Here is a 27,271-nt window from a genome sequence, read left to right as displayed (position 1 = left end):
TTTCCTTAAGCTGTCTTCCTTCATGGGTTTTACCCTCTGTGGGACAATCTTCAGAGCCAACGTATTTTCCTCCCCTTCTACTGCACTTATTTTGGGCGGGACCATTTCCAGTTGTGCTGATTGAGGCTGATAACCTTACACAGCCCTCCCTCACTTAGATCCAATTCACTTACAAGTCATGGCACCATCTTCCTGATGTCACCGTCCTCTTCCAGAAGGAAGGACAAACAATTTTGCATTATTCTCTGGGCCACAGCTAATCAGCCCTCATCCACACCCAGAACCTGACCATCCTCTCCCATCACCTCTCCTCTCCACTGAATTTTCCTCAGGGTCATTTTGGCCCAGTAACAGTTCTCATCCTTGATGCCTTCCTGCCTTGCCCTTTCCTCCCACTCAGTACTACTCCTTTTATCATATATCAATATCTTTCCCTTGTCTTCAGCATCTCTCAGAACCAGGAAGGCATAAAGCATTTACATTTACACTTAGACCTGTGGATTGACTGATTTATAATTCAGTATGAAGCACTCAGACAGATGGGTTAATCAGCATTTACATTTTAAGGCTTTTATCTTTAATTGTGGAATCAGAGTCTTTGCCCCTTGAATTGAAGGTCAATAAGTACAATTTGGAAGGGAGGGGGACAGGAAATGACACTACTCTCTGCAGAAACAAATGGTATTTTCTGGACTCTGGAACCTATCATTCCTTAGCACAGATCTCTTAGCAGGTCCTCTCTCTTCCCACGGGTCCAGTCACCTCCTACTTTGCTTCTACCTCCCTCCTCTCTAAGTTGCATTTTGGATTTCCTCTACCATGCTGCAGATATCTATTCTGTCTGAAAGTCTTCTCCAAACCTTGGAATTCACACATAGGGAGTACCCTCCACCCCTGAGGTCTCAGATTTTTGATAGCTCTTTCTGGAACCTCCAGACTTCCTCTACAATGCCTCCATTGAGGCTGCTGACTTTGCATATCTCTGCCTCACTTAAATTCAATTCACTTGAAAGTCAAGATATCACCCTCCTGATGTCACTGGTTCCCTTCAAGAATGAAGGATGAACAACAACAACCCTGTTGACCTCAAGTTTCCTCGTCTGTAAAATGAGTACCTTTGTGTATCCCCCATCTGGGTCACTGGATTCAGATGGCTCTGGAGGAGAAAGTAAGGCTGGTGACCTTGCACAGCCCTCCCTCACTCAAATCAAAGTCAACTGCAAGTCATCATCTTGATGTTATCGTCATCTTCGAGAATGGAGGACAAACACAACAACAACATCTAGCATGCATATTTCATATTGTCTGGTGCACTTAGCATTTACATTTTTTCCTATAGCAACCTCACCTCTTCCCTTATTTAAAAACCTACTTACTGTTCTAAGTTTTTGATTGATGACCAAGCCGGAAGAACAATGAACCCACATAAATAGAAGTTAGTGCTGAAATATAGAAAACATATGATACAACTAATCTGACAGATTCTTAAGGATTTATTGCCTTGACAAAGGATAGTCAAGAGCAGGGGTGGTCCTTGGGGTGCGGCCTTTTGACTGAGTCCAAGTTTTAAAGAACAAATCCTTTTATTACAGGGATTTGTTCTGTGATGCTTGGATTTGGTTCCAGGGTGACACTTGAGGACCTAGAGGGTCACATGTGGCCTTGAGGTCACAAGTTCCCCACACTCAAGGAGTATCAAATTTTCACTCAGAAGAGGAAGAACATCTGTGTAGGAGGAGTAAAAGAGAGCAGAGAGGTACAAACGAGAGCCAAATTCCAGAGTTCGAGACCTTGAAGGCTGTAAGTAATGGTGAAGTACTCCAGTGGGTGGTTGAATTAGCAGGGGACATGATTGAAAACAACTGAACATATAAGATAACAGAGGAGGTCAAGGAATTGTGAGGACAGGAATCCATTAATGTGGACACTACAGTACTTGAGGATAATAGGCCACTTCATTTAAAATAAGAGGCATCTAGGCATCATCATAGTTCATGGAGCACTGGGCTTGGAACCAGGATGACTCCTCTTCCCAAGTTCAAATTCAGCCTCAAACACTTACTAGTTGTGTGACCCTGGGCAAGTCACTTAACCCTGTTTGCCTCAGTTTCCTCATCTGTTAAATGAGCTAGAGAAGGAAATGACAAACCACTTCAGTGTCTGTGCCAAGAAGACCCCAAATGAGGCCACAAAAAGTTAGACATGACTGGAAACGATTGAACAACAACAAAATTCTTTAAAGATCTCACTTGACCTTGCCATTTCTATAAGCTATCAGTATTTCTCTTCCCTTTCCCTGCCAAATTTGTAAAAAATAAAATAAAATAAAATAAAAGCTGTCTATAACATTACTTCAACTCCCTCACAGAACTCATTGTCTTACCCACTCCACTCTACATTTCATCTCTTTTCCTCACTGGCACCACCCACCTTCCTATCTTGGAATCCTCTCCATCTCTTCAGGTTTCCTCAGCCTCCATGGCCAATCAGTAGCCAAGTATAACTGATTCTACCTTCACAGGATCTCCCAAATCCACTCCCAACTTTCCATCCATAGCACAACTACCCTACCTGTGCCCTTCATCATCTCTTGCCTGGACTACTGCAGGAGGCATCTAATTAGTCTACCTTCCTCTAGTCTTCCTCCTCTCCAAGCCATCCTCCTGCAAAATTAATTGTAAAGCACAGATCTGTCCTTGCCTGCCACTCCCCTATTCACAAAGCTGCTCTCAATCCTTCCTAGAATAAAATTCAAACATCAGTGTATGTGGTTCCTGTGTATCTTTCTAAACTGATTTCACATTGCTTCTATTCATGACTCTCTGACCCACACCCTTGTTGTCCAGCTATTTCAGTTGTGTCTGACTCTTCTTTTGGAATTTTTTTAACAAAGATCCTGGAGGGGTTTGCCATTTTCTTCTCCAGTTCATCTTACAGATGAGGAAAGTGACGCACACAGGGTTAAATGACTTGCCCAGGATCACACAGTTGGTAAGTGTCTGAGGGCAGATTTGAACTCAGAAAGATGAGCCTTCCTGACTTAGGGCCAGCACTCTATGCACTATGGTGCCATCTAGCTACCCACTTGACCCACACTGGCCTAGTTCTTATTCCCTATACTTGATATTTCATCTCCACACCTTTGCACAGGCTGGAATGCTTCCTCTTTTCTTCTGCCTCTCAGATTCCCTTGTTCCTTCAAGACTCAGCTCAAAAGTTCCATCTTCTACAGGGGACCTTTTTTCTTATCCTCCCTCTACCCCCTACCCTTCATTTGCTAGTGCCTTTCCCCTCCCCTAAAATTTACTCTGTTCATATTTGTATTGATTTATCGTTTCCCCCATAGTATAAATTCCTAGAAAGCAGGGACTATTTCCTTCCTTTTGAAAAATTTTGTGTGGTGCAGTAAATGCTTAATAAATATTTTATTGAATTGAATTTCCTCCTTTGTAAAATGAGGGGCTTGGGTTAAGATACCCTCTTAGGTCCCTTCTAACTATGAAGTGATGATCCTATGATGCCCAAGCAAAAATCTGCCTCTTTTCCATTTCCAAACATCGCTCCTGGCTCCAGAACCAGACATTGCTGTCCCATGTGACAGCCCCCCCAGCATATCCAGACAGTTCTCACGGTGCTCCTAAGTGGACTTTTCCCCAGGCTAACAACCTCCAGTTCCTTCAACCAATCTTCACACAACACAATGTGAAGGCCCTTCACTATCATGACTGCCCTCCTCTGAGCACTCCATTCTGCCAAAGCCCTTCTTAAAATGTGGTCTATTTAGGAAATGGATGAGTGTAAGATGTAAACAGGTGGGCATAAAGAGAGTTCAGGAAGGAAACTTTGAAGGCTCACATGTACACACACAAGCACACCCATCGCCTTTGAAATTCTGCCCAGGAAGCATTCTGCTACCTCCCCTTTTAGATGCCAAGACATTTGTCACATTGTGCTCCCTCCTCACCCTATCTTGGATGCTAAGGAGTGGTATAGACAGGGACCATTCAGGCATCAAGAACTGGCTCCATGGGGACACTGGAAATTGAGCTTGGGGACATCTGAGGCTGAGATTTGAGCAGCAAATAGAAATTTCTAAGGGTTGAGTTTGTGGGTTTTTTTTAAATTTAGTTTAACAGCAACTACTTCTATACAGTTATCCCTTCTACATTGTGGGGGGTTAGGGCCACATCATCCCCACAATCCGGAAAATCCACATAAAATGTTTTGGTTCTCCCTTCATATCAGAGAAGAAGTTTGAAATATTATGGTATCAAAACATACAATGAATTGAATATTATACAATACTGTACATGTATTTTATGCATTTGAGTTTTTAAACTTTTTCGGTGTCATCTGTTGGCCTTTGAGGGTCATCTACAGCTTCTGTAAAACCCCCCCAAAATTCCCATTTGATTTCTTATGCCAATCCACAATATATCAGAAACACAATGGGGAAAGTTGAAATGTGGTAGGGATGACTGTATATGGAAATGAAGTTTCTGATGAAGTAAACCACTGAAATACATTAACTAGATCTGAGATTTTACTAGTATAGGGAATACCTTCAGAGGAAACTCCCAGTACCTATGTAGATCAGCAACTTACAATGGTAGAGCTGACTGTGGCATTGAGAGCTTATATTACTCGTCCAAGGTCATATGGCCAGTATGTGTCAGGGGCAAGACTTGAACTCAGACCTTTCTGCTTCTGAGGCTGACCCTCTATTCACTATGCCATCATGCCTCTCACTACTGAAACACACGCTCTGCTAATGCAGATTATATTTTATCATTTGGGCCAATCACCTTGGCCATCTCTTTGCTTCTCGATCTTGGCTCCCTGGCATCAGCTCCCCAGACCAAGGGTACAATGAGCACCAATGAGTACAAAGCAGGCCCTGTTCTCCAGGACACAGCCAACAACTTGGCAGGCCCCTTCTAAAAGGAAGCTGATTCTTGATCTAAAGTCTACAAGATAGAATGAGATATTAGAGTAGAGGCTAAGCATGTGCTTGCCCAGAGAGTACACAGACCCCACCCTTAAAGGGGGATGCTCTCCCTTTTCACTCCTCATTTTATCTTGTCACTAGTCCAGAGTGAGTTTCAAAACTTTTTATTCTATGATATCCTGTGTTTCAGTAGGGAGATGGAGACTTTTTTTTTAAATAGACAAAATTTAGCATCAAGACTCTAAGGCTTTGTTACTGAGTGCTAGACATACTCAAGCCATAAACGAGGGTAAGTGAAAAAAGAATGATAATTTTGATGTCTTAACTTGTATTTTGATTCTTATTCATTTGCATGCTAAACCAGAGAAAGCTTGGGGAATATCTAGCTCTAAAATGGATAGTTCTTTGTAACAGGGCTTACAAAGTCTTACAAAGGCTTACAAAGTCCCTGCTCAGCAGGGACTACATATCCAGCAGTCACCAGAGCAGCCCTCAGCTGAGACCATGTGCCCAACAGTCAGCCCAGAATCAGAGGACCAACATACCTAGGAGAGACACAGATATGCCACACTCATTGGGGAGTAGGTTTAATGACAGTGGAATGATGATTTCACCAGAATATATCACTGGTTTCCCACACACAGAGTGTCAAAGGGATGAAAAGTCCTTCCACCTAATGTCCTCTAAGCATTTGTGTTCCTCTGCCTGTTCTCCCTCATGTATGATCCCAATATATGCTTACTCTCCACATAGATGATGTGTGTATTTGTAGGACAGAGTGTGTTAGCTTTATCAAGGGAAAGGGTGTCTTATTAAAAATTTTCTTATTTTGGTATTTCATTAAATGCCTTTGTTTTGTGCTGATCGTGTCTTCTTGTTGATTAGAGGAAAAGTAAGCACACCGGTGGGGGCTTGTGAGCTATGGTTTTGAGTGAATGTGGACCCAGAGAGTCCCTTGAGCCTTTTCTGGGTACCCCGTACATGAGGAAGGAGGTGCTATAGGTGCTATACTCCCAAACACCACTGTACCAAAAGAGAAACAAAGAAGCTTGCTGTGTTTTTGAGACACTAGTGTTAAACAGCTCTATACAGCCCTAGCCTCCCTCTTCACATTATATCAAATCTCAAAGGGTGGGGGGTGGGGGTGGGAGAGGGAGAGGGAGGGAGGGAGGGAAAGAGAGAGAGAGAGAGAGAGAGAGAGAGAGAGAGAGGGAGAGAGAGAGAGAGAGAGAGAGAGAGAGAGAGAGAGAGAGAGAGAGAGAAAACACGGAAAGGGTCCACTATGTTGGCAAAATTTCTAGTTTGCCACCCACCATCACCACCCAGCTGCTCAGGACTCTTAAGCTCTAGTACTTAAAACCTACAGTTTACCCTCCACCACCAAAGCTCCTGAGCCACCACCACCATTCGAACAGATCTACAGAACCCTGCATTTCCTAGTCTTTAAAACCCACTCAAAAACTCCCAGAGGGCTCTTGCAGTAACCATAGCAACCCTTAGCAAAAAACGGACTGAAAGAAGGTAAATGTTTGTTATGGAAAAGCACTCTAGGCTTCCAAAGAATGTCAGGGAGGGAAGGGTGTGAACTAAGTCGTACTGGGAGGCATATATAATCACCTGACTTGGGGGGTGGGCCAGAATTCATGCCATCCCTATTTAATTGAGAACCACTTTCAAATAGAAGCTGTTTATAAAGGGAGAGGGGGTAGGGAAGGGAGTTCGCCTAAATAGGATTGAGGGATTCCCAAACCTCTCAGGCTATCTGTACCCTTACACAGAATATGTGAGGCATCTTTAGGCATCCCCCAGGAAGTACCAGAGGATACTTACCTCTTATATAAAGCAGAGATAATAACAGCACTTACCTCCCAGGGTTGTGAGCATCACCTTTGCAAACCCTAACACTATCTAAATGTTAGCTATTATTATTATTAATCCAGGGCTATGGAGATCCAATCTCTATGGTGAGACTAGAGGACATACAGTTTTTGTGAGAACATCTAGGTACATCTTCTACTTCAGGATGACTTCAAGGCCAGGGGACTCTGCCATTTCAGAACTCACAGGAGTTTTAGGCTACTCTCAGAAATTCCTGGGGAGAAACTTAAGGGGTTAAGGCATGAAATAACCTTACTCCTCTGGGATGAACCTGAACCTGAACCAAGCATAGGTCAGGAATATGACTTTCAATATCACTCTGAACTACGTGTAGTTATCCTCAGTGGCCTGATAGCCAATGAATGAACCAAGGAGACTGCCTGAACTCAGCAGAAGAAACCTTTCACTGTAGGATCCTAACAACCAATAGAAAGCCCAGCACATAGCTTTTGGATCATCTGCCAGGAGACTAGGAATCAAACCTTCCAATCATGACCTTATTAATCCTTATGTGATTTTACCCTGGGGCTTATCTGATAGATAATCCTCTCCCATTATATCACCGCTTCCTCTAGAAACAGCAATAGCTATCCCAGACCACTTACCTTTTCAAAGTCTCTAAGGGCTTGTGTTTGTCCCAAAGGGACCTTTTCAAATGCTCTCAAGGAGTGTGTCTGCCCAAAGGATCCCTTCTCAAAACTTCTCCAGGGATGTGACGGCATAGGGGGACCCCGTTCTTTAGTTTCACTGAGAAAAGCTGCCAAGAAAACAGGGCAAAAGAAGAATGGTCAATGGCAGTTTGGGGTTGGTAACCATGTTAATTTTTTTTGCTCCTTTTTCCCCCTTTGGTATCTTCATAACTCCAGCTCATTGAGCATCTGTATATTTGGAACAAAGTAGACGGGATGGCTTAAGACATCATGCAAACTTAGCTCTTCTTCCAGTCTGCGGAGGCTCTTCAATACTGCTGTCTGAAAGCATGATCATGATTCCTTAGAGGATCATACACCTAGACCAGGCATCAAGTTCAGCCCCCTCTTTTTACAAATGATGAAACTGGGGCCCAAGGAGGTCAAGTGACTTACCCGAGGTCACACATTAAGTATCAGAGAGAAGGTCTAAACTCTGTCTTCTAACTCCAAAGCTGGTATTCTTTGCTTTTTTTAATTTTTTGTTATTTTATTTAATCATTTATTGCAATTAACAAGCATTTTTTGTCATTTTATTTAATCATTTTTTGCAGTTAACAAGTATTTATTTTCTCTTCCTCCCTCAAGAAAAATAGAAGACAAGCAAAACGAATTCCCATATGTTCATATCTAAGAATGAGTGACTCGTTCTGCAAATTTAGACTGTCAATAAGTGGGTAGTATTCTTTATCATCAGTCCTGTGGAATAATGGCTGATCAGAGTTGATCAGAGTTCTTAAGAATTTCAAAATAATTTGTTTTTACAACGTCATTGTTTACATACTAAAACTTGTCTAGTTCTTTCCCAATTGATGGGTCCCTTAGCGACCCCTACTTCTTTGTCACCACCAAAAAAAATAAGCTATAAACATTTTCATAAATATAGGACCTTTTCCCTCTTTCTTTGATGTCTTTGGGGTACAGGCCTAATAGAGGTATTGTTGGGTCAAAGGATAACCAGTGATCTTTGAACTGTACGACAAAAGGATACTACCCTTTTGAACCAGTATCTTCAGATTATTTTATCTTGGCCAAAGAATGGTTATTAATTTGGGGTCAGTTTCCTATCACAGAGATTTGGTTGTTATTTGTTCTTAGCTCTCAAAAAACATCAGAGAGGTGATGACTTGCAAGTGAACTGGATTTCAGTGAGGGAGGGCTGTGCAAAGTCACCAGACTCATTTTCTCCTCTAGAATAATCTGGGTTCAGTGGCAAGATATAGACTAGGATGACTGGAGATGGCCCCAGATGGACAGGGGCCAGCCAAGTTATAAATGTATATACACCACCAATAGGGCTCAATTCAACAAAAAATTCAATTAAAAGGAGACTTATTAAGCATCTACCATGTTTTGCAAATAATTAAGCAAAAGCACTATGCTAGATACTGAGGATATGTATTCTAGGAAGGGAGGAGACAATGGAGAAAAAATGTGTATGCCAAGGGGCCCAACTACCAACAGGGGATCAAAATTGCAGAAAGGGAACTTCAGGTTTGAGGCAAGGAAAAATTCTTGTTAACAGTGATCCCGAACTGGAATAGATTGCTTCCAGAAGTAGGGAGAGCTCTTCACTGGAAATCTTCAAACAAAGCCCGGCTGAGCCCTTGTCAGATACACTATAAAGGAAATTCAATTAAGTGTGGATTGGACTAGAGGTCCCTTCAGACTCTGACATTCTGTGGTTTCATAATTCTGTGGAAAACCATGATACAAGGAACAGTGGGATACATAGAAAGAGAAGGCCTAGATACAAGCACTAGGATAATATAACAATAACATTAACAGCTAGCATTTATGTAGCACTTCCAGGTTTGCACAGTATTATACATATATTAACTCGTCGGATCCTTACATCAACCCTGTGAGGTCAGCACTACAGATGGAGGCTGAGAATGGGTAAGGGACTTGCCCTGCTGGGGTCACACAGCCAGTAAGTATCTAAGGCCCAATTTGAACACAGGGTTCCTGACTCCCGTCACAGTGTTCTACCTACTGAGACCACCCAGTGACCTCCTTAGGAGAAATTTGAGAAGAGGGAGAGAGAGAAGAAGGATTCTGTGGTGATGGACAGAGGAATTGGAACCCAAGGTGGGACATGAAGGGATGAAACTGGAAGTCACAGTGGTGAAGGCTCCATCTAGGTGGGGAACCTGCAGCCTCAAAGGCACATGTGGCTTTTTGACTAAGTCCAAGTTTTACAGAACAAAACCTTTTATTAAGGAAATTTGTTCTGTGAAGTCTGGATTCAGTCAAAGGGCTGCACTTGAGGATCTAGAGGGTCACATGTAACCTCAAGGCTGCACGTTCCTCACCCCTGCCCTAGAGTACACCAAGAAGGGTAGTATAAGATAAGGCTATGAATGTGGGTTGGAGCCAGATTATGGAGGAAAGTGAATGCTAGGATCTGGAAGCTCTTACTTTATTCAAAAGGCACAGGATGATGAAGACACACACACACACATACACACACACACATTTTCAAGTTAAGGACTATCCAACTTTTCTCATTTCAGCTGAATCACAGGCTGTGAGAGTTGGAAGCAACCTCAGAGAAAATTTTGTCCACATTACTTTACAAATGAGGAAAGTAAATGACTCACCTGAAGTTACTCAGCCAGCACCCCTGCCATAAAGACCATGCTTGGGCACAGCACAGCTATTTTAAGAAGCACCCAGAAGGGGGTGCAGAAGTGCCTGAAGCCTGTTCATCATCAATGCAACACCTGCTGCTGAAGTGACATTGCCAGGAGGGAACTGGGCAAGGAGGCTGGCTCAGATGACAATAGAGAAGGGGGTAGAACTGAGGAACGGGGGCAGATGGACAGGAACGATTCCATATTTAGAATTTGATCCAGGGGATGGGTGTTAAAAATCCATTTATACTATGGTGCTCCCTGTAGGGAATGAGAAGTGGGGTGTAGGGGATATCTAGGACTCATTGGCATATACTGAGTCATCCCCCAGCACTAAAGTGGCAGGGTCCTGCTTTTCAAAGTTACACACTGGGTAGATCTACTGGTACGGAGGTGGACACACATCCATAGAACACCTCCTGGGATTGTACTGCTCAGAGTGGCACCAAAACTAAACCTACCCAGAGAAGCCTGGACTCACAGAGGCACGCAGAAGGCCAGAAGCTAAAGGGATGGGGATGAACAGCAGATTCTTCTCCTTGGGGTTCAACAGAAATGGGGCACTCTCAGAGAAAAAGAGACAGGGCAAAAGGGAGAAGCACCTAATGTAACACCTTCTGGCTTTAAGAAATGAGGACAATAAACAGAATTTTTAAAGCTGCATGAATCAATAAGCTTAAAAGCAGGATGTCTTTTCTTCCCTGGTGCTTGAACTAGCCCCACATTTGTTGTTGTTTGGTCATATATGACTCTTCATGACCCCATTTGGGGTTTTCCTGGCAAAGATACCAGAAGGATTTTCCATTTCCTTCTCTAGCTCATTTTCCAGATGAGGAAACCGAGGCAAAAAAGAAGAGTGACTTGCTCAAGGTCACATATCTAGAAACTGTCTGGGGCCAGTTTTGAGCTCAGAAGGATGAGTCCTCCTGACTCCAGATCTGGTACTCTATCCACTCCACCACCTAGCTGGCGCAGACATACTAGGCCCTAATTATTTGTTGAATTGAATCTCCTTTTTTTTTTTTTAGACACAATTCAAGAGCCTTTGCCATGAGCACAATTTCTTAAAGAAGCAAATACCGCCCAAATATCAACTGTTAATAAACTACAAGTCTGCCCTCACCATAATTCAGGCAAAATCAGATGAATGCTGAAGACACCAAGGAAACACTGATGGGACAAATAATACTTTGCATTCTCATCAGTTCTCTCTTCTTCCCAAATGAGGAGGAGACATTCATTCATTCAACAAATGGGAGAAAGCCTAGTATAGTGGAAAATACAATGGATGTGAAGTCAAATGACTTGAGTCTGAGGCCCAGAGCTCCCATTTACAGCTGCAGGACTGTGGGCCAGTCATTTAATGTCCTACACCTCAGTTACTTCATACGTAAAATGAGAATACTATTTGTACTACCTATCTAACAGGACTATTATAGGGGTCAAATGAGACAACATAGGTAAGAACATTTTAAAACCATAAAGCATTTTATAAAGAAAGTTTTTTCTAAGAGTCACCTTGGTCTAGTGGAGACAGTCATATATTTGGGTCAGAAAACCTAGATTTGCATCCTGGCTTAGTTACTTCCTCACTCTCTGACTCTGAATGAGCCAGTTAACTTCTGGAATACGTTTCCTCTAAAAAAATGAGAATAATAGTTACCCAACCTAACTCCCAGGATAGTTGTGAGAAAAGAACATTGTAAACCTCAAAGCATTATAGAAATGAGATTTTATAAATAACATTTAATAATAAATAATAAATAATAATAATAATAAATAACATTTAACAGTGCTTTCTTGAGCACTATTATATGGGAACCCTGGAGCCAGGAAAGCACTATCTATCAGTCAATTGTTTTAAATGGATAGAGTTGAGAAGACCTGATGACAAAATAAGCTTTCCATGCTTGCTAACTGTATGACCCAAGGCAAGGCCCTTCACCTTTCTCTGCCTCAGTTTCCTCATCTGTTAAATGAGCTGGAGAAGGAAATGCCAAACCACTCCAATATCTTTGCCAAGAAACCTTCAAAAAGGGTCAGGAAGAGTCAGACATGACTCAGCAATAACAAAAATAAGAATAATGATAGCACCTACTTTGTTGGAATTGTTTTATGGATAACATGAGATAATATTTCACAGACCTTAAGGTGCCAATATAAATGCTTCTGCTGATGGTATCAAAAGTATGGACAATGAGGTCATAAGGAACTGAGAGACAAACTGCTTTTGTCTGCCTTACCTGCTACGTGACTTGTTTTGGGCACCATTTCTCCATCATCCTCCAAAAAATAATCCCTGTGGGGAGAAATGAATGATTAAATACTTATCTATGGCCCACAAGATATTGTGTTAATCTTTCTTGTATTAAATTTTGTAAAACATTGTTGACACTAGTATCCTCCCCCATTAGAATCTAGCCTTATAACTTAAAATATATAATCCTGCCTTACAGTAAGCAAAAACAAATGAGACATTTACTAGGTCTGAGAACATATCTTTCACTCGTCATCTGTAATCCACCATCTCTCTTACCAAGACGACAGAGGTATATGCCATTAGTTTTCTGGAGTCCAAATTCATCATTACATTGATCTGAGTTTGGATATCTTTTAGCAATGTTTTCCCTGATATTTTTGAGGTCATTGTGAACATCACTCTTCTGATTTATATCACTTCATACTAGTTTCACAGGGTTTCTCTGAATCTTCCTATTTTCTATTTCCTACCCTGCTAACACAGTCCATCACTACATATTATTCAGCCACTCCTCAAGCAGTGGGGATCTGCTTTGTTTCCATTTTTTTTTTCTATCAAAAAACTGTTGCTAAAAACATATTAGTTTATTAAGGGAACTTTCTCTCTCTCTGTGGCCTCTTTGGGGAATATATGACCACTACTGGTAAAGATAGGTCAAAGAGCCTAGTCACTATTATAGGGTACATACCAAGTATTTTTCAAAACATCTGGACAGCTCCCCCCTTGGTGTATTGATGGGCCTATGTTCCCACAACCCATCAATATTATTCCCACCTATTATCTTTGCCAATCTCCACAGTAAACTAGCACTTCAGAATACTGCTAGTTCTAGTGTTAAACTTTTCTAGTGTACACACACACACACACACACACACACACACACACACACACACCAGAGACACATATAGATCGTTATCCAGTCAGATATATATAATCAGTCTTGGTACCATGCTGAATCTGGGAAGCCAGAAGAGAATCTATTCAGCATAAAAACATTATTTCCTTCTAACAAAGAATACTAGTCTAGCCAACAAGTAAGAACAATGGACCTAGAAGCATGCCACAGCTTATACAGTTGGGAGCTCATCTAGGCCCTCCTTCCCCTTCTCCCTTAATGACCTATTAGCCATTTTGCTTAAAAAAAAAAAAAATCAGAGGGTATACAAGATAAAGGTCAAATTGTTGCTACTTATTGACTATTTCAACAAAAGAGATTAATGGTGGAGGGGAGATAATTTGGGAGCTGGTAAAAAAAAAGACTACCTCCCTATCCCCCGAAAAAAGAAAGAAAAAAGGGACATTCAAACATTATTTTTTTAATGTACAAAACAGCAGAGAAAGAAGTGCAGGCAAGGAGGATAGCTTTGAAAGTTATATGTTGAATTTGTTATATACTTAAAAGGAGAAGCAAGCTATACATAATACAGATTCATAGTTTCATGTGTAATCCTATTTCTCTGATCCACTCTCTATATATAAACATTCATTTTATTTGTTGGTAAAATTTTTTGGTGTTGGTAAAAAAAATTAAGACAAAATAAAATCACATAAACAGACTTAATGGCAAGGAGGCTACAGAATTGTTTTGTATAAATTGTTTTTATATAAGTTATAACATCATCTTTTCCCCACTTTGGTTTTACTTCTTGCCCCCATTCATTCAATGAGTGATGATACACCTCAGCAAAGATACCTTTAAAAAGTCTGAATATCACCTCACTACAACAGGCTTTTAAGACACAATTTCTAGGAATGCATTACCTCTAAAAGAAGGTGTCACATAAATGTCTACTCCCATGAACATCAGGAACATCATAATCCTAAGAGAGAAAGAGAGCCATCAAGGCTCTGGGGCTTTGGGCTACTTCAGCTCTCTAGATCTCAGTTTCCTTCTCTGTAAAATGATGGAATACAGATGGCTTATGGATCCTTCTCACTCTAAAACGTTACATCTCCATCTTCTGATGGACATTTAACCAAACCAGCCATTAGACCTTTCTCCAAGGAACTCAGTAGCTTTTATGCTCTCCAGACATGACCTCACTCATTACATCTCAGACTATACATTATAAATTGGGTGAATCTGTACAAAGTATGACTGAATGTGGAACATATGGCCAACGTGGACAGAAAGCAGCCCTATTGGATTTCTCTCTGCTTTTATCCCTTCCCTAACTTGCTGCTTACCCAGTGTCAATCAATAAGTATACCGTAGGGCAAAAAGGTCAATTAGATGAATGTAAAGTTAACAGAAGTACCACTAGTTCCTCAGGGGAAGAGGGGAAAATCACTTTAGCTCTATTAACGGCTCAGGTTTCCTCCTCCCTTGCGCCTAGAGAGTGGTGCTCAGCTAGATCGATAAGGAATTTAATGCTCCCTAAGGGAAGTTGATTTAAAGTGAGGAAAAATAAGCGGTGTGTGTCTTCAAGGAAATAGGATTTGCAAAATTTTCTGCTGATCTAAAATGTGAAAGAAAATTGGATGAAGGATAGAAACAGATCCTAGTCAATTTAATTGGGCAGACATTTAATGAAGCACCTACTTTCAAATGAAACAAACAAAAAAATTCTGAACAACATAATGACCAAACACAATTCTGGAGGACTCATGATGAAACATGCTACCTACCTCTGGATAGAGAACTGATAGACTCAGGGTGCAGACAGAGGATGCTTTTTATTTAATCCAGAAAGAACAATGGGGGAATTTGTATTGCTTTGATTATACATATTTGCAATGTGTGTGTGTGTGTGTGTGTGTGTGTGTGTGTGTGTGTGGTCTCAGTGGAAGGGCAGAAAGAGTAAAAGAGAGAGAGGGAGACAGACAGACAGAGAATATGAATGGATTGGAACCTAAAATTTAAATAAAAAGTTAAGTATGTGCTAGACACTGTACAGAGGAAAACAGAAGCATAAATAAAACAATCTCAGCCCTCTGGAACTTACATACAACTGGAGCATAAGTGTGTAAATAGGGATATACAAAATAGAGAGAGGGTCTGCACCTGTAATTCCATTAGTACTACAGGAAACACCCAAGTGAGGAAATTCCTTCTGCCAGTACAGGTTGGCACTTTCTTTGAAACTTATAGTGTAAGAGAGTTAACTAAATCAGTGAGAGGGCCCAGGGTCACATAGCCAAAATATGTCAATAGCAGAACTGGAACCCAGACCTTCCTAGTACTGAGGCCAGTTTTCTACTATATCACAACAGCCTGTACAACCACTAACAATTAAAGGGGATCAAAAAAGGCTTTCTCTAGGTAAGGTACAAAAATTGCACTCTCAAGAAAAATATAGATTTTGATAGCAGTAGGTGAGGAGAGAGATAAGTGCAGGCACGGGTCGAAACAGGGGAACATCACGTATAGAGGACAAGAAGTGGATCATAGGTAAAATCAAGTCTTCCCCTAGCTCCTGTTTCCCCAAACTCCATATTACATACAGAGGCACATGCATCAATGACAGTTCTATATTTTCAGGGCCATCCTGGAAGTATCCAGAGTCTTGAGGAATCCTGTAGGTTAAAAGGGTCATTAGACAATAAACAAGCTACTTTAAGAGGATGCTAATTCTACTTTTTTTCCACTTAATTTCTCCTTTTTTAAAGTAGCATTTTATTTTGTCAAATTACATGTAAAGATAAATTTTAACATTCAATTTTAAATTTTGAGTTCCAAATTTTTTTCTTTCACTCCCCTCCCTCCTCCCTAAGATGATAAACAATTTGATATAAGTTATATATGTGCAATCATGTAAAACATATTTCCATACTAGTCATGTTGTAAAACAAGAGATAGATCTAAAGAAAAAAAGCCATGAAAAAATTAAGTCAAAAAAGTATGCATCAATCAGCATTCAGACTCCATCTGGATGTTTCACTTTCTCTGGATGTTTCACTTAGATCTTCTTGGCTATATGGCTAATATGGAAATATGTTTTGTATGACTTCACATGTATAATTGATATCACATTGCTTACCTTCTCAAAAGGTTGGAGGCAGAGAATTAGGAACTCAATTTTTTTTTTTAAGAATGAATGTTAAAATAAATAAAATCCATTTGAAAAAGAAAAGGAGGATACTGCATCGTCCTAGTCCCCTGGGTTTGAAATTTCTGGAGAAGTTTCTTTCCTCTCTTTCATCTCCGCATACTTATCACATGCTAAAGTCTTGTTAATTCTACCTCAACAGCCTATCTTGAATCTGTCCCATCCTCTCCCTTCACAAAACGGAGTATCCACCCTGGTTCAGGACCTCATTCTGTCTAACCTGGATAACTGCAACAGCCTTTGATCAGTCTCCCTGTTTTCAAGCTCTTTCCTCTCTTCTTACTTATCTATTCAACAGGAGTTTAACCATGTCACTCCCTACTACCTCTAGGATGAAATACAACCTCCTCAACCAGGGTTTGGTTTTTATTTTTATTTATTTTATTTTAATTTTAAATTTAATTTTATTATTATTAATTTTATATTTTAATTTATGGAATAAAATAAGCATTTCCGTAATATAATATAATAAAAGAAAGATGATTGTACATGAAATTGCAAATCTGCTATGTACAACTTGCTATTCCTTTTAAATACATAGTAAAATTATCATGTACATTTCTTTTTTTTCCATCCCCACCACTCTACCCTAGAGATGGCTCCCATTAGACACAAATATGTATATGTGTACATATGTATATACATAGGAACATGTGTGTGTGTGTGTGTGTGTGTGTGTGTAAAATCACTCCACTATCTTCCCAGAAATGCACCCTCAGGCTAGGTTTTAAAGCCTTTCACAATCCACCTCCAGGCAATACCTTCCATATGCATAGTTCATACTACTTTTAAACTGACCCACTTTCTATTTCCCACATTTGAAATCCATATCCTGTCTGTGGACTCTTAGCTCACCTCCTATGCCTAGAACCGCCTCCTCTCTTCTTGCTTCTCAGAAACCTTAACTTCTTTCAAGGTTCAGCTCAAGTACCTCCTACAGAAAGTCTTTGCTGATTCTCTCCAGTTATTAGGGGTTTCCTCCTCCTCTTCTTCCAATGATCCTGGATCTCCTTACCTGTGTGCATCTTGGATCTCCCAAGAGAATGGAAGGTCCTTACCTAAGGGCAGATACTGCTGCCCAATTTTTGTCTCTATGTCACTATTGCTTAGTGTAGAGCCTTATTCATAGTAAACACTTTATGCTGAATGCCTAGCATATTGGAACAAAGTTAGAGTGCTGATCGTGGCCACCAAAAAGCTCCTGGCAGTAGGGAAGGTGTGTTTCTGAGCCATTCATTAAGCTGCACTAAGGCCTCAAAAGTTGTAAATCTTTGTCCTCTCTTCTCCTACTGGAACATCCCAGCACAGGCACACTTCAGTAATGCCTTGTAAAGCATACCTCATTTCATTGTGCTTCAGGATATTGTGGGTTGGTTTGTTTTGTTTTGTTTTGTTTTTCAAATTAAAGGTTTGTAGATCAAGAAGGCCTGTTACCCCCATTTTTCCAACAGCAGGTGCTCACATTTTATCTCTGTGTCACATTTGGGTAATTCTCACAATATTTCAAACTTTTTCATTATTATTAGGTCTGTTATGGTGATCTGTGATCAGTGATCTTTGGTGCTACTATTGTAACTGTTTTGGGACCCCACAAACCCCACCCATATAAGATGGTGAACTTAACTGATAAATATTATGTGTTCTGACTGCTCCCTCTCTCTCCCTTCCTCAAGCCTCCCTAATCCCTAATTTCGATAACAATATCGAAATCAGGCTAATTAATACCTCTACAATGGCCTCTATGTATTCAAGTGAAAGGAAGAGTCAATCCATGTGGCAAACTTCATTGGTGTCTTATTTTAAGAAATTGGCACAGCCACCCCAACCTTTAGCAACCACTACCCTGATCAGTCAGCAGCTATGAAAATGGAGGCACCTATCAGCAGAAAAGATTATGAATCACCCAAGGCTCAGATGATGTCTAGCATTCTTTAGCAATAAAGTGTTTTTTATCTAAGGTACGTATATTTTTTTAAGGCATAATATTATTTCACACTCTCTACAGACTATACTGCAGGGTAAACATAGCATTTATCTGCACTGGGAAACCAAAAAGTTCATGTGACTTGTTTTATTGCAATATTCACTTTATTTTGGTAGCCAGTATACTCACAATATATCCAAGGTATGCCAGTACAACTAGTGATGCATTAGGGCATCTAGATCTTACGTGTTATTTGAACATGACTGGTCTTCCTCCAACCCCATTCTGTATCTTGATTTTGTTTTCCCTGTGAATAAGTGAATTTGCCATTTATCCATAATAAACTCTGTCCCTTTATTTTCTTACCAATTAGTTAATACCAGCAACCTACCTCTAAGGAATTACACTTATTATGCCACTGCCAGCTTTCCTTGGTTAATTCTGAAGCGCTAAAAACTCTTCACCATCACCACCCCTGAAAAGCTACGTACTCATGTACCTGTGGACCAATACGTGGGATATATCTCCTTGAATCATTTATAAATAGGTTTAAATCACTATAATCCATTTCCTTATTAAAATCAGCATTTTCATATTTCTAGGATTTTTTCTTGATTATCCAGAATCATTAGTTAATCTTTAAAAGAGATCTGATCGGTCTAAAATTTAAAAAAAAAATGGATTAGTTTCTCCCAAAGTTACTTAACACCCTGCAACTTAACATCCTTAGTTGGCAAACTAAGTTCTGGTTGCAGGATCATACAGTAGAAAAGAACCAAAACTGGAAATCATAGAACCTGGACCCAAATTCAGCCTTTGCCATTTACTGTCTGTGAGACCCTTTGGCAAGTCACTCTATCTTTTTGGAACTCAATTTACTCATCTGTAAAATGAGAGGTTTGGACAAGAGGTCCTCTAAGCTTCCTTCCAGCTCTAGACTTGTGATCCTATCAATGCTACTACAGATGTTCTTTCCTGTGTTTGTTCCAAATCGGGTGACTTGGAGTTGCCTCTTTAGTAAAAGGGAGCCCACCTGCAAAGAGATATCCTTGGACTTCCATTTGTATCAGTCAGATTTTATTGGCTTTTAGTGAATGTTTTGGATCACATTAACTCAGAGGGATGAGAGCATGACAATCTGATGACTTCACAGTTATAAAGCCGATAATGAATTGACATACTAAAATGTTCATTTGTCCTGATCCACAGCCTAGAATACCCATATTTTCCATCTCTGCTTCTTGAAATTGTAACCTCTCTTCAAGCTCAATTTATATACCATCTCTGCCAAAAGCTTTTAATTCCTAGTTTCCTGAGTCAAACATAACTCTCCCTCCTCAGGAGTAGAACAGTGTATTGTACCCCTCATTTATTTTCCCATTCTCCTTCATATTATAGTTACTTATATCCATGTACTATTTTCTCTAATAGAAAATAAACTTCCTGACTGCTGGTGTTGCAAGGTGAAGGGAATTAGTCCCTGACTAAATTATTTTCCCTGTCCTAGGATGTAATGAGTTATGAAACTAAGTGTAAAGATGAGTGTAATCACAGAAAGTAAAGGGATAAGTTAAAAAGATGAGGAAGCGTTGTTGTGTTAACAAGGTGCTAACACTCTGCTACCCCTTTCCGAAGTTTGAAGCTCTTCCTGATAGACTAGCAAGTGCAGTTTGTCATTCATTGGTAGAAGACCCCCTGGTTACCTTTGAAAATACAACTTGCTAAACAATTCAGTCAGTAGAGGTAGGAACCAACAGTCAAGAAAGACTCTAGCCTCTAAAAATTTTTCATTCTTCACTTCTTGGGGAGAGGAGAGGATGGACCCTTCTTGGTCATGGCTATTTGTAGCTATGCGATTACATCTACTGGCTAATTATTAAAGGTAAGCTCACCAGTGGGACCTCATGAGTTATAATTTTTCTAGTTCAGACAAACAGAGTAACCTTGAACCCAAAGGTGGTAGCCATCCTCTGGGGAAGCATCCCAGAGAAAGGTGCTACAGAGGGACCATATCTTAGTCTTCTTTATATCACCTAGCACAATGCCTTGCATGTACTAAATGCTCAGCAAGTATTTATTGACTCAATCTAATACAACCTTCCTTTCCCTTCCATTGTTTCTTCTTCTACACAGAGGTTCTTAACCTTTTTTGTATCGTGTATCCCTTTGGCAACCTAGTAAAGCCAAATAGTGCTGCAGTTTGTTGCCCACATTCATAACTGAAGAAAATGCTAAATTTTAGTTAGAGGTTAACAAAAATAAGATTTTCCCATCCAAGGTCACAGGCTCCCTAAAATCTATCCAAAGGAGTCTGTGGACCCCAGGTTATGAAGCCTTGCTCTATACTATCCCCTACACATACACTTCGGCATCAGCTCAAATGTAACTACTGACTGAGAACTCATCATTTGAAAAGGCAGCTCATTCTATTTTTGGAAAGCTTTAATAGTTATTAATAGTTTTAAGTTTGTAATAGACTCCCTAAGTTCTGAATTCTTCCTTATATATACTGAACAGAAATCTACTTCCCTTAAACTTGTACAAATTGGTCCAACTTTTACCCTCTGGAGCTCTGGAGAAAAAGTCTAATCCCTCTTCCATATGACAGCCTTCAGATATTTAAAGGCCAGCATCATGGCATTATGCCTTGTTGGCATGATTCCTTTCAAGATCATTCCTCAGCAATGTGCTTTTTAAAAGTTATTATCATAGCCAAGATAATTAGGAACAAATTATGTCCAAAGCCACTTGAGAGAGGTCTGTGACAACCTGGGGACCTTGATCTTAGTTTTTCTAAGGGTTTTCTAGAACAGTGATGTCAATATCAAGTAAAACTGGGGCCACTGAATCTTATATAACAATCCCAACTATTGACTTGGAAAACCACATATTAACATTATTTCTGTTCTATTGTATTTTTGTTTATTTTGTTAAAATTTCCCAATTAAATTTTATATTGTACCCCTGCAGGCTACTCATTTGACACCTTTGCCCTAGAACATGATATATTATACAACTAAGTCATGACATTCTATGGAATACCTTGACTTTAATCATTTTCTCTCATAATTCTCTACCACTCCTTAGGTCTTATCTTTTTCCATCAACATATCTTCATATTACATGGCTTTGAATCTCTTCAACATAATCACCCTCCTTCAGACATACTCTAAAAGTCAGAGAATAATGAAATTAGGGCTGAAAGGGAGCTTAGTGGCCAAATAATCCAGCCTACACCCAGAAAAGAAGCCATTCTCTACCATACCTAACAAGTGGCCATCTAGTCTTTGCTTGCAGACCTCCTGTGCCTCCCTACTGGGGCAGCCCTTTCCTTTCCTGAAAAGCTCTAATTCAGAGACAGTTGCCACCCCTCCCCACCCGCACTTACTCCAGCTCTTAATTTGCTTTTACAGTTTCCACCCATTGTTGCTCCTTGTTCTGTTCTCTGGGCCTGTACAAAACAAGTTTAAGTCCTTTCTGTATAAAACAGCCTTTCAAATACATGATCACAGATAGGTACACGGTCTACATTTTTTTTGGTCCAATCATCCTCACTAACTACCATCCTACATTTTTCCTTCCCTTCATGGGAAAACTTGAGAAAACCATCTCTCATCAATATTTCCACTTTCTCTCTTCTGACTCAATTCTAAATTCTCTGCAGTCTAGTATCTCACCTCATAATTGGACTGAAATTGCCCTCTCTAAATTTACCAGTTATCTCTTAATTGTCAGATTCAGTGGCCCTTTCTCAGTCCTCATCCTTCTTGACCTCTCTGCAACTTTTGACACCATCAATCACCTTTTTCTCCTTGGTACTCTGATTTTTGTGACACTGTTTCCTCTTGGTTCTCCTCTGGCCCTTATGATCATTCTTTCTCAGCCTTCTTTGCTGGATCTATACCCAGGTCATGCTCACTAATCATGGGTGATCCCCATGGCTCTGTCCTGGGCTCTCCTTTCTATACTATCTTGCCTGGTGATCTCATCAGCTCTCATAGATTCAGTTAACATTTCTATATAAATGAGTCCAAGATCTATATTCTAACTTCTTTCCTGACCTCTAGTCTCATATCACCAGCTGTCTATTGGACATCTTGAATTGGATGGCCCAAAGGCATCTCAACCCCAACATATCCAAAACTGGACTTATTATCTTTACCCCCAAACCCTCCTTTCTTCCAAACTTCTTATTACTATTACTGAGCTACCACGGCTCAATACCTAGGTATCAATCTCAACTCCTCACTCACACTCACCCCACATACTCAATCTGTTGCCAAATCTTGTCACTACAACATCTTCCATAATCCCTACTGTCTTCTCATGTGTGATCTCCCCTGCAGGAAGCCCTCATCACCTCACACTTAGACTATTACAATAGTGTTCTGGTTTGTCTGCTGATCTCTTGAATCTATTCTATACTCAACTGCCAAAGTGAGCTTCTAAAAGTACAGGTCTTATCATATCACCATCTGCTTCCTCCCTCCCAAAGTCCAGTAGCTCTCCATTTCCTCCAGGATCTAATGTAAAATCCTCTATTTGTCTTTTAAGGTCTTTCATGGGCTGGCCCCTTCTGACCTTCTCAGTCTATACTCCACAATCCAACAAGAATGGCCTTCTTGACCTTTTTTGCACATGACACCTCATATCCCAAATGTTTCTTTTCACTGGCTGTGAAAATACTTCCTCCTCATGTCTGCCTCCCTTCAAGACTCAATAAAGCCCTACCTTCAGTGGGCCTTTCCCCACTGGCGCCTTCCCTCTGAGACCACTTTCAATTTATACCCTATGTATCTCACACATATAATTTTTTTGCAATGTTACTTCCACCATTATAGTGTGAGCTCCTTGAGGCAAGGGCTATATTTCTTTTCCTTATATTTGTATTCTCAATACTTAGCACAGTGCCTGGCACATAATAAGCATTTAATAAATGCTTTTTTTTGGCAAGTCAATTGGGGTTAAGTGACTTGCCCAGGGTCACACAGCTAGTAAGTGTCAAATGTCTGAGGCTGGATTTGAACTCAGGTTCTTCTGACTCTAGGGCTGTTGCTCTATCCACTATTTCACCAAATAAATGCTTTTTGATTTTTTTATCTGCTATTTTACACTGTCAATTCATATTGAGCTTTTAGTCTACCAAAAACCCAGTTTCCCCCAACACTGCTATTTAATAATATCTGCCCCCCCCCCAGTCTTGTCAATGTCCCTCTTACACTGTAGCTGAAGACGATTCTTCATGTCTGATCAGTGCAGAGACCAAGACTCCTCTACCTTGACGTTTCTACCACTGTCCTGATACTTCTACTATTGTCAAACAAAGGCTCTCAGGGGTTATGCTTCTCACCCCACCGAAGATCTTTGATGTAGTCACTCATAAGAGACCACTCTGAAAACTCAGGGGGACATGACATCATTCTCGTTCTCAAAGGAAAACCAATTGAAGTGGATTCTCATTTGTTTTCAGAGCCCGTTTTCATGATGCTGGATGTGAGTAGAAAGAGAGTAGCCTGGATGTTCATTTGTGGATTGTATCCCACTCCCACTTCTGAGTGAGTGCAAACTGCTCCTGAGTCCCCTTCCAATTTTTCCTTTTGAGCTTTACCTCTTCTTTCATTTTCTTCCTCTTCTCTCCCTTCCACAACTCAAAGTTGCAAATGGATTTGGGGGTGAGGGTGGAAGTAGAGTTGGGAAAAGAGATTAATATAATTTATCATCACCTTGGCAAACTTATTTGGAATAATTAATACAACAATAATAATCATGTTGGGTGTAGTGTGTTTGCTGACGAAAGGCTGCTGGGAGCTGAGCCAAGCATTTTCTATCTGCCTCTAAGCAACCACTTCAATCTGTACCAGCACAAGATATCCTCCACCTCCTGCTGCCAGCCCCTACCTGGACAGGTATAGAAAACCTCCAGCACAAAGAAGAGCAACCCTCCCCCTTCAACTTCAGGCCTCTGATCTCCATCTGCACCTGTCCTTTGGGGGTAGAGGAATAGTGCCCTCTACTCAATGGTAAACATTCTCATACCTGTTCATACCCTTCAATTACCAGTGACTTTGACCTCCTACAGATCATCATTCAAACTCCATTCTGTACCCACCCCTTACCACCCAATTCCTCATTCTCATCCCTCCCACCTCACAGTTTCATCCATACTCTACCCAGCCCTTCCAATGTAGCCCCTGGAATGTCTCTTTCATAGGCAACAAATTTCCTTTCATCTTAAATCTAGTCATCTCTTACTCCTTCCATCTAGTAGCTCTTACTGAAATCTGGCTTTCTCCGGATGACACAGCCTCCCTGGTCATCCTTTCCAGTACTGGATATATGTTCCCCCATTCTCTTCAGCTCACTAGTCAAGGTGGGAAGCGCTGGAATACTGCTTGTTCCCCATTGTCATTTACAGATTCTCCCCCCTCTTCCATCACTCAAGAACTTCTCTTTCTTTGAGGTTCATGCTATTCACATCCATCACCTGATCAAAATCCTGACAGATCCCCCTGCTCCCAGATCATTTCCCTTTCTCAATGAATTTGATAACTGACTTACAATTTTTTTTCCTCCCCAACTCCTGCTGTCATGGTAAGGAACTTCAACATATATGTTGATTCTCCCTCAAATAACACTCAGTTGTTCATCCTCTTCACCTCCCATGAGCTACTCTTGATCCTGTCATCACCTACAAATGTACCACATCTATGTTCAAGAATTGTGAAACCTAGAAAAACCTGGGAAGATTTACATGAACTTACTCAAAGTGAAGTGAGCAGAACTGTGTACAGAAGCATTATTGTAAGAATAATCAACCATGAAAGACTAAGCTATTCTAAATGAGACAATGCCAAAGGACCAATGATAAAAAAATTAAAAAAAAGGCTTTCCACTTCCAGAAAGAGAACTGATGAACTCTGAATACAGCTTGAGGAATACTTTTTAAATTTCTTTATTTTTCTTTTTTTGTCTGTGTTTTCTTTTACAATTTGGCTAATATGGAAATGTTTGCATATGACTTCACATGTATAATCCATATCAAATTTCTTGCCCTCTCAAGGATGGGGAAGGGAAGTGAGTGAGGAAGAAAAGTTAGAACTTTTTTTAAAAGTTCCAAATTCTCTCCATCCACTGTGCCATCTGGCTGCCTCAGTTACATATTTGGGAATATTTAAAAAAATTAGATTAAATAAACCTGTAAAAGTGGGTCAAGGAAACAAATATTGAGCTATGTTATCTAAACCTCCAAATAAAGGGGGGAAAGGATGCTCTTAATTAGCCACTGTATGACTGAAAATCCTAAGAATTTTTCCACATGAGCAATGAGGAGGAAGGTAAGTATTTAGGAAAGCAGTCTTTGGCTTAATATTTACAAAATGCCCACATGTGCTTGTGCCTGTGGGCATTCAATAAATAATAAATTTAAAGGAGTCTGTCTTCCTAGATATTTCCCTATTTCTATATAAAGTCCCAAAAGTTCTAAGTAAGCTTTAATAAATTCCAACTGCACTAAGACTTTTGGGGCACCTTGGACATATATGTATACATCCATGTATACATGTATAAATCCTGATCATTATCTCCTAGGAGCTTAGAAGCCATGTGTCAGGAGTTGTTGGTCTGTGTATCAATAGAAAGTCTTTTTTTTTTTTTTTTGCTACACTGAAAGAAGCCTGTTCCCCTTTTCTCTGCTCATCTCCAAGCCCATGTAAATGTACAAGGGTTGGAAGCAGTGTGAGAAATGTGGCCTACTTTCTGCCTATGTGAAAGTTTGGCCTGGAGAGCTGCTGCATTCTAGGCTTTCACAAGAAGTGCCTGTTCAGAAACAAAGACATTTTGAGCAAAGGTGCCCTCAGGGACCAATTTCTGGGCTTCCATTTCTATTCATAACTTTCCAGTTCAATCTGCTCGCTTGCTCTGGATTTTTCCTAAATTGTGACCTGCTGCTGAAGGATTCTGTGCCATCGCAGACTCTGGGGTATTGGTGGTTTCAGGATAGAAGGAATGTTACGTGCCGCTGAGGTGAGTTTTATTCTTAAATCCTAGTCTCAAACAATTAATCAAATGATAGGAATTGCTTTCGACTTTGTGTCTATCTCCTCATTGCTTAGCACAGTGCTGGGTAAATGGAAAGCATTTAATAAATGTGTTTTCTTTCAATTTTTTAAAAATGAACTGTTTATTGCTGGGCACTATGCCAGGTGATGGAGACAAAAACTGAATAATTCCTGCCCTCAAGTATAAACTCACCTACAATTCACACAGTTTGAAATTGCTTGGTAAGGTGATTTGTTAGGCCTATCTCTGGGATATTTGATGTCACATGACCACCTTGATTGGGAGGTTAGGAGAATGGCAAGCATTGACCCTCTCTTGAGATGAACCATTCAAGTTACTTCCTCAGCCCTACCAAGAGCCTACAGATTCACTTGTTCCTTTCAGTCTTTCCATGATCATCAATTGTATCTCCGCCAAAAAGCAAGAAGACAGGGTAATATAGTAGAAAGCATCCTCGATTTTTAATCAGAGGACCTGGGTTCAAATCCCAGGACATTTCCTCTATGGGCTTCAGTTTCCTGATCTGTAAAATGGGGGAGGTAGACTAGATTATCTCTAAAATCCCATCCAGATCTAAAGCTATGATCATAAGAAATATAGGAACAAAGGCAAACCTCATTAAAAGGAGAAGACCAATAGGGATTCCTCTGAGATTTTCCTTCCTTCATACATGATTTGCAAGGAGATGGCAACTACAACATCTATACAATATCCTATACCCAACGCACTGAGGCAGAAGCAAAGGTTTCAGAGAACAAAAATTTTATGTGTTTATGTGTTATGTGTATAAATTTCTAAAAATTAAACATAAATTTGTATAAATTTTTAG

At 40.3% G+C, this 27,271-nt stretch overlaps 1 protein-coding gene across 3 annotated transcripts in view; it reads right to left on the bottom strand.

Moving 5' to 3' along the window:
* PDE4DIP (phosphodiesterase 4D interacting protein) overlaps positions 1 to 27,271 on the bottom strand; it is a 276,664-nt gene that overhangs the window by 202,830 nt on the left and 46,563 nt on the right. For all 3 annotated transcript variants that reach the window (XM_072644546.1, XM_072644554.1, XM_072644549.1), the window contains exons 2-3: positions 12,395 to 12,450; positions 7,432 to 7,583 (exon numbers count right to left, since the gene is read on the bottom strand). In XM_072644546.1, coding sequence (XP_072500647.1) covers positions 7,432 to 7,583; positions 12,395 to 12,450 — 208 coding nt within the window. The remainder of the gene's footprint in view (positions 1 to 7,431; positions 7,584 to 12,394; positions 12,451 to 27,271) is intronic.

This window comes from Notamacropus eugenii, chromosome 2 (assembly GCF_028372415.1).
Source record: "Notamacropus eugenii isolate mMacEug1 chromosome 2, mMacEug1.pri_v2, whole genome shotgun sequence".
In the NCBI taxonomy this organism is placed as follows: domain Eukaryota; kingdom Metazoa; phylum Chordata; class Mammalia; order Diprotodontia; family Macropodidae; genus Notamacropus; species Notamacropus eugenii.
The sequence above is the reverse complement of the archived record's forward strand: the minus strand, read 5'-3'. Positions and strand labels throughout refer to the sequence as shown.